An 8,086-nucleotide genomic window follows, 5' to 3' on the forward strand; every position below is an offset into this window, starting at 1 on the left:
TTTTCATCCTAGGTTGCCATCGTATATCGTCGATTGTATTAGTAGGTGGTTGCAAAGATAACCCAAATCTAAAGAACAGTGATTCTGGTGGTATTTGCGACACTATCGACGAAGAAATATATGGTGTCGAATAACTCGGTTGTGTATAAAATGTTGGAATGGTAGGTGATGATGAATACATTGGTGTTGTTGACTGTAGTGGTGTGTAATATGCTTCTGCGGATGGATGTGGAGCAAAAAAATTCTTAGAGAAAGTGTTGATGCATGGTATGATGGTGCACAATGTGGTACTTGTGTGAAAAATATGGGATTAGTAAAAGCACCAGAAAAATGAGAACCATACTAACCGTAAGGTGGTGCACTTATCGATATAGAATTTGAGGTTGGAGTTGATGATGATTAACTCAATGCATGTACTCTCAATCACGGCCTCATGTGGGATCGTGTTGACCTTCTACAACAATAGATATGGCTTACCTTGAAGTCTAAATCATGTCATGTAATCCGAAGATATCGTCAAATCTAGTCTGACAATTGGTTCGCGCATAGGTATGAAATTGCACCTATGTTCCCATATGTAAATATACTTGGCATGGAATTTAGGCTAATCTTCATCAGTTCTCCCTTACAAGTCAATCTTGTGAAGTTCATCGAGGTTCTGGGGTGAGGGTAAAATATTTTGTAAAAACCCAAACTAGTGCATCACTCGATCAGATTTATGCATCTCAACTATTGCAAAAACTATCAATAGTGCTTTAACATACTAGATATTGTAATCGTCAAAAATTAGATCGAGATGCATTTTTGAATTTTAGGATCAGAGTATGGCTCCATTCAAACTGCAATATGAAATTGTAAATTTTATTACGTACCTAATATTAAATTTCAAATCCTTACATAACTATTATATAATTGAAAAATTCAAAAACTAACATTGACTTTTAATCATTGATATAACAATAACCAAATATCTTTAAGCTCGTTCAGTATACCCACATGACTAGTGTCATTGTTCCACCTATTCAAATAATATTTTGTTCCAAAAATATAACAAAAAAATAATATAATAACTATGTTATTAAATAAATCTTACCTTATTACAAGTGGGAATTGATAATAAAAGTTTACTCGAGGACGTAAAAATGGTAAGCAGTATCGTGCCCATGACTGAAGAAAGAGTATACAACCACTAATTTTAATTTTCTATACTTCAATTCCCCGACACATCTCTCGGTACAATGTAGTCAAGATAGTCTATCCCCAACTAAGTCACACGGCTTCTTTTAAGTCAAATAGTTGTAGGAGCCACCTTAATTGTACTAGATTTTGAGATTTATCTGGCATTAAAAGACCTACAATCAACATCAATATGAATGCTCAAGCGAATTGTTATATTTCAACTGCATTAGAATAGTTGTCGAGATGTGAGAAATTATCTTCTAACCATTTGATATCTATCTGGTTAGCACTAAATTTGTCTGACACTTTGCCCAATAGTTGGTGGCAAATTGTGCTCCAATCACCAATACGCACTACCCCATAACAATTGGCCCATCAACCAGTAGAGCGAGTTGTAATGCCACATCCTTGAGTGTAACCGTACACTCATCGTACAAAAGATGTAATGTGTGTGTCTTGGGTCTCAATATTTCCAGCAAAGCACTGATAAGTGCGAGGTCCAATTTAGTCCCGCTGAGCATTTGGGACACATGCAAGAATCTCGCCTCTTCTAAGTGCTAACATACGATGCTCTCAGACTTAAATTATGTATATATGTTTCAATAATATGATCTTCGCCCTGATTATATAAATATAAAAAAAATTAAAAATAATAATATTATTGACAACTTAATAATTATATTAATAAAAATAAATAATATAATAATATTTTATTATTTGTAATTAGATGTTGGGAATGTGTTTGTGATGCAAACGAATTACAGGTATTGATATTTTTAAAATTTTTAAAATGATAAAAACTGAATAAAATGTAAAAAAACTACAAACGATTAGGATAGAAAATTGAGAGAAATTTTGAAATTAAGATAGAAAATTAAGAATAAAGGAGTTGAGAGAACTGAAAGAATATATGAACAGGGTCGAAGGAAAAAAGAAAAAAGAAAATGAATGAGGTATATATATAAGGAAAAAGAAACGACTTTTGGATTGGAAAAATGTGACCATTAATCCCAACTAGCCATTGGTCCCAAACAATTTATATATGTCTTTCTATTTTTAAAAACCGACTTTAGGACGGGACAGGGTTACATGGCGGTCTGGTTTTCAGCCCTTCTTATGTCTCAAAATAGATCTATTTTCTTAATTTTTGAAAAAAAAATCTAAATCTTAAAATTTTTTTTAAATCTACATATTCACCTAATTTTCCCGTGCAGACTGTCATGTCCAAAATCAATTTATCTCCTTAATTTTTGATAGAAAATTATCTAATAAATCTTAAATTTTTTTAATCTGGTTATTCGCCTAATTTTCCCCCACCAATCTACCATGTTATTAAGATCAAAAGAAAGAAAGAAAAAAAAAAAAAACCTTCCACGTTATGTATTTATTGTTGGGAGGCGACATCTAACATGCGCCGTAGTTTTCGAGAACCTCACCTTGTTCCCTGAATCTTCCTTCTGCCCCCAAGAAAATGAAGAAAATCGCGGTTACTTTAATATCCAGATTGAGTTTTTAGTAAAATAATGACAAATAATCAAATAACCAAATCGAGTTCGTAATGATAATAAAAAATGGGCAAATACTCCAATACCTAGATCGAGTTGTTATTAGTCAAAAATCTCAAGAAACGGATCAGACCACCAAAGTAAACTAAAAGAGAAAAAGGGGATGGGAAGTTGGAGAGTGGAGAGACTGGATCAGTTGCCGACAGCCCTTTTGGCTACCATCATGACCAAGCTTGATATCTCTTCCATCTGCTCTTTGGCTGTCATCTGTAGGGCTTTCAATTCCTGTGCTTCTCATATCCTCTCTTTTCTTCCCAATTTTCATATCCTTGTAAGTTTTATTTGCCCTTTCTTTGCATCCTTTTTTGGTTTCTCTTTACTTGGTGAAAGGAGGAATTGGATCCTGCGGAAAGTGAAGGAGAAAAAATTTTCAATTGCCCTCAGTTGTTTAGTTTTTTATTTGGGTTTCGAACTGCAAAAAAAGATGTATTAATTTTTATCATTTCCCAGGTCCTCCATAAACACATGAAAATCTGAACTTTTGAATCTTGATGCTGTCTTCTGGAGTTCCAAATTGAACCCTAATATTCATTTATCATTTGGCAGGATATATCGCCGTCTATGGAACAAATCAAGCCACTTTTGCCACCAAATTCTCACCTTCAAAGCTTAAAGCTTGATTGTGGTCAGCTTAATGATTCATCCATTGAGCTATTACTTCGACCTTCTTTACAGGAACTTTGCTTCCACAATTGTGCAGATTTTAGTGGAAAACTACTCTCTGAAATCGGATCACGTTGCAAGGATGTAAGGTATATATCTCTTATGAATTACAATTGCATTTATCTTTTCATTGTGTCTATAAATATACAATTTTCCCCTGTTATATATTTCCTTTGTTGTAGATATCATTTGTGTGATGCTGATTTGTTTCCATTTTAAGAGATATCAGCATTAGCTTTATATGTTAACTTTCATTCAGGTCTCTCTACTTGGGCTCGGTGGCTGAGAAAAGGGGCCGAGCTACACATATTTCTGATTTGGAGGAATTACTTGGTGGTTGCACCCAATTGGAAGTAAGGCTTATTTATGAAAGTAATGAATGAGAAAAAGGTTCGAAAGATTAATGAAAGATTAAAGGAACTTTTTTGTTAATACATTGAACCTAAAGATAGAACCAATTGGCTATTTACTTGCAGGCTTATTTCTGAAGGTAATGAATGAGAAAAAAATGGTGTAAAAGATTAGTGAAAGTTTAAAGGAAATATTTGCTAATACATGAAACATAAAGATGGAATCAGTTAGTAATTTTCTTGTAGGCTTGCCTGTGAAAGTAATGATTTTGGATGAGAAAAAAGTGTAAAAGACTACTAAAAGGTTAAATGAAATATTTGTTAGTACTTAATACATTAAACATAAAGATGGAACCAGTTAGTGATTTAGTTGTAGACTGGATTACTCCCCTATATTTTATTTCATTGTTCAAAGGGAGAAGGAGTTTCATAAGACCTAGAGTTTCTAGTTTTTGACATCTACTAATGCTTCCCTTGATGATGTTGTATGCCTGAATATGAAAGTCAGTTTAAGCTCCTTTCAGGGGTTAGCCTTTTTCCATGAGTGAGCGTGACAAATGCTTGGTCTGTTCAATAAATACTTTACTAGTTACAGATAAGCGTCGAACAAAATCACTCATCCAGGAGCCATGTCGTTCCTATTATCTTGATGGTGGGTACATGACAAAACCCTAAGACCCAAAAGAAATTGGAACATCTCTAAGCTTCCCATTCCCTTTCTTTTATTGCTCTTCTCACTCCCTTTGCCTAGCACAAACCTGATTCTCCTTTTCTAGTGCAAAGTTCACTCTTTCTTGCTTGCCAAAACCCAATCTGCCAACTACCAACCGCCAATAACCATCCTCTAACTTAAACCAGCCAACAAACGCTTTCCAAGTCAGGTTACGGTGGACACCATGGAAGAATTTGAGTTTCAAGCCATATCCCAACAAATACAAACAGGGCGTGAAATTTCACCAAGGTGTCTTTTTTTGAAAGAAATTTCTTCAATGCCTACCAACATGGAATCATCAAGCTTCATGAGAAACAGCCAAGATTTACTGTTTGAATAGATGGAAATGCCAATTTAGCCTTTCTGTGAAATGAACTTATATCACATGTGTGAAGCTTTACTTGCTGGATGCCATATTTGAATGTTGATAGATAATTTTAAATATTCATTTAGTTCCTAAATTTATCTGAATGAGTGCATTTGCTTTCTCATTGATCATTCTGATAATGTGTTGCTTATTGGCATTGTAGCAAATTTTATGTGTTTCATATGAAAATTTTACCCAGAAGACTGGCAGATTTTCAATCTATATTTTCTGTATACTTGATGCATGTTTTTCATGCAAAAGCTAGATCTGTATCATTTTGGAATGTTCTAACTGCATACATGTATTCCTTCTTGGTTTCTACTCTGCCAGGAATTGAATTTGATGTTTGACTTGTCACTATTTCTTCGTCATAACTTTGCTCGGGTTTGGGCTTTAGCTTCAAAAATGCTCACTTCTCTTGAGATTGGCTACATTTCTTCGGTTATGGTGACTGAACTGCTTAGCCCTAATGTTGGACCCCATCAGTACCCAAATCAAATTCGACCATCGATATTGCCTGCCATCCAAAAACTATCTCTTGCTGTAGATTACATTACAGATACAATGGTTGGTACAATATCAAAAGGTCTCACGTTATTGACACACTTGGAACTTCGTGATGCACCCCTCATTGAACCAAGAGTTACATTTGATCTTACCAACTCCGGTCTTCAACAAATCAATCAGCATGGGAGATTAAAACATCTTTCTCTTGTGAGGAGCCAAGAGTTCCTCAGTACTTACTTTAAGCGGGTTAATGATCTCGGGATCCTACTTATGGCTGACAAGTGTGCAAACATGGAAAGCATTTGCCTTGGTGGCTTTTGTCGTGTTACAGATACAGGGTTTAAGACAATTCTGCATTCTTGCTCAAGCCTGTACAAGCTTAAGGTTTGCCATGGATCCCAGTTGACTGATCTGGTTTTTCACGACATTGCTGCAACTTCCCTCTCTTTGACTCATGTTAGCTTCAGATGGTGTAATCTTCTAACCAACCATGCCATCAAGAGTTTGGTCCGCAACACGCGTCTCAAAGTTCTTGACTTGAGAGGCTGCAAAAACCTTGGGGATGAAGCGCTTCCGGCAATTGGCTCTCTCTGTGAATTGAAGATGTTACAGTTGGATAATTCTGATATATCCGATGTAGGAATAGCATACTTGCGACATGGCATTATTAGCTCATTGGTTTCGTTATCTGTTAGGGGATGCAAGAAACTTACAGATAAATGTATCTCTGTTCTATTTGATGGCTCTTCTAAACTGGAGTTGCAAGAGCTGGACCTATCTAATCTTCCTAATCTCTCCGACAATGGAGTTTTAGCTCTTGCAAAAAGTCGGGTTCCAATTTCAGAACTCCGAATGCGACAATGTCCACTCATAGGTGACACTTCGATCATGGCACTAGCCTCGATGCAGGCTGATGACGATAGAGGACATGGCAGTAGTTTGCGATTGTTGGATCTTTACAATTGTGGTGGCATTACACAACTTTCATTCCGATGGTTGAAGAAACCGTATTTTCCGAGATTAAGATGGCTAGGTGTGACAGGGAGTGTAAACAGAGACATCGTAGATGCTTTAGCTAGGAATAGGCCATTCTTGCATGTGGCATGCCATGGTAAGGAACTAGGGACTGATCCGTGGAACAACATAGACAGTTCGTACATGCATGACTACGAGGAGTTGGATGAACTAGAACAATGGCTGCAGGAAGGAGAGTGGGAGAGTGATGATGAAGAGATGGAGGATGCTGAAGATGATGCAGATGTGGTGGTGGAATGATTTCTGTTTGTATTTTTACTTTCGTAATGTTGTTTGTTAGTGTAACTAGCTACTGCTGAATGTGCTGTTAACTTATTAGTGGGAGTCACAATGGATTGTGAATATTCAATCTGATTGTTTTTGTGGATTAAAATATGGGTAAATTACACAAATTGTGCCTGAACTTTATTTAAAATGACATTTTGGTCACCCAACTTTCAAAAGTTACATAATAGTAACTAATGTTATCAAATTGTTACATAGTAGTCATTAATGTTATCAACTTGTAACATTTTCATCTTTCTTTGCTTTTTTTTTCTCTTTTCTCATGCAAATTAGTGTTGGCTCCACTCTTTCAGATTATTTAAATTAATATATATAAGTTTGATTTATAGTTGCAAGTAAAATCTTGACTTGAATTTCAGAGAATTGGAGAAGAAGAAAAGTAATTTGTATTATAAATTTAAAAAATCTAAAATTTCAAAACTAAAGTTGTTTAAAAATCCTGATCAATCTTGTAACCGGAGTTATAAAGAAATAATGGATGTAGAAAAGAAGTAGGGTATTATGTATTATAAATTAAAAGAAAAAAATCTCAAATTTCAAAAAGTTGAAACTTATCAAAGAAACCAGATAATATAATAGAACATTTTGCTTCTCTCTTTGTCTTTTTTTTTTCCCAATTTTTTCTTTTTTTTTTCATAATTATCGAGAAAGTCCTATAAATAGATGGTTGATGGTAGAAGCATTTATGATTCTCAAGAATGAAAGTAGTGTTGCAAACCTAGGTTTTGTTTCTTGAAAACTCGAGCAGCAACAATTAGTCTAATAATGGAATCCAAATTTTGCATTGAAATGTATTTTGCTAAGGCTTTTAGGGTTTTAAGCAAAAAATAAAAATGCGAAGTAATTTCAGAGTAAAATACCATGAAGTTGATGTGATTAAAGTTATTCATTAATGGTGGAAAATAAATGGAATTTAGTTTGAAATTTTTAAGATTTTATATAATTAAAAATTTCAAGAAATGTTAATTTTGTTATGAATATCTTATTAAGTGGATCTCATTATATTCAAGATAAAGTTTTGGTATAATTTAAATTCTAATAGTTATTAGAATTAGATCTCTACTTCTTTTATACTTCTAATACCTATAAATAGAGACTCTGATGAAGCATTGTAACTATCCCATTGATCAATAAAATACCTTCTCTGTTGCTTTCATATTTCTTTGTTCTTTATTCTCCCCATCTCTCTTTATTTTATAATAATTTTTAATTTTTTTAGTTTTAATTTTAATTTTTTTTAGATTTATATATATTTAAATATTTTTATATTTTTTATTGAATAATATTATTACTAAATTTTGATTTGGATAGTAATATTTGGAAGGTGGCCTTCCTACTTGGAGAGTGTCCCATCAAATTTACTTTTATCTCGTAATATTTATAGTTTAATTTTTAAGATTCTTATATTTTATAACGTTATTGT

At 33.9% G+C, this 8,086-nt stretch overlaps 1 protein-coding gene across 1 annotated transcript; it reads left to right on the forward strand.

The window, feature by feature from the left end:
• Window positions 1-2,249: 2,249 nt before the first annotated feature.
• On the forward strand, window positions 2,250-6,727 carry LOC107932326 (F-box/LRR-repeat protein 10). The gene is made up of 4 exons (XM_016864300.2): window positions 2,250-3,015; window positions 3,291-3,496; window positions 3,667-3,760; window positions 5,167-6,727. Exons 1-4 carry the CDS (start codon window positions 2,848-2,850, stop codon window positions 6,616-6,618), a joined length of 1,920 nt encoding a protein of 639 aa, XP_016719789.2. The 5' UTR covers window positions 2,250-2,847; the 3' UTR covers window positions 6,619-6,727.
• Window positions 6,728-8,086: the final 1,359 nt, after the last annotated feature.

This window comes from Gossypium hirsutum, chromosome A12, assembly GCF_007990345.1.
Source record: "Gossypium hirsutum isolate 1008001.06 chromosome A12, Gossypium_hirsutum_v2.1, whole genome shotgun sequence".
Classification (NCBI taxonomy): Eukaryota; Viridiplantae; Streptophyta; class Magnoliopsida; order Malvales; family Malvaceae; genus Gossypium; species Gossypium hirsutum.

What these genes read in the sequence shown, in the direction of transcription:
- LOC107932326 (XM_016864300.2), top strand. Translation starts at nt 2,848, where the DNA reads ATGGGAAGTTGGAGAGTGGAGAGACTGGATCAGTTGCCGACAGCCCTT. An exon ending in TTCCCAATTTTCATATCCTT is followed by an intron (nt 3,016 to 3,290) that starts GTAAGTTTTATT and finishes ATCATTTGGCAG; the next exon opens with GATATATCGCCGTCTATGGA. An exon ending in GTGGTTGCACCCAATTGGAA is followed by an intron (nt 3,761 to 5,166) that starts GTAAGGCTTATT and finishes CTACTCTGCCAG; the next exon opens with GAATTGAATTTGATGTTTGA.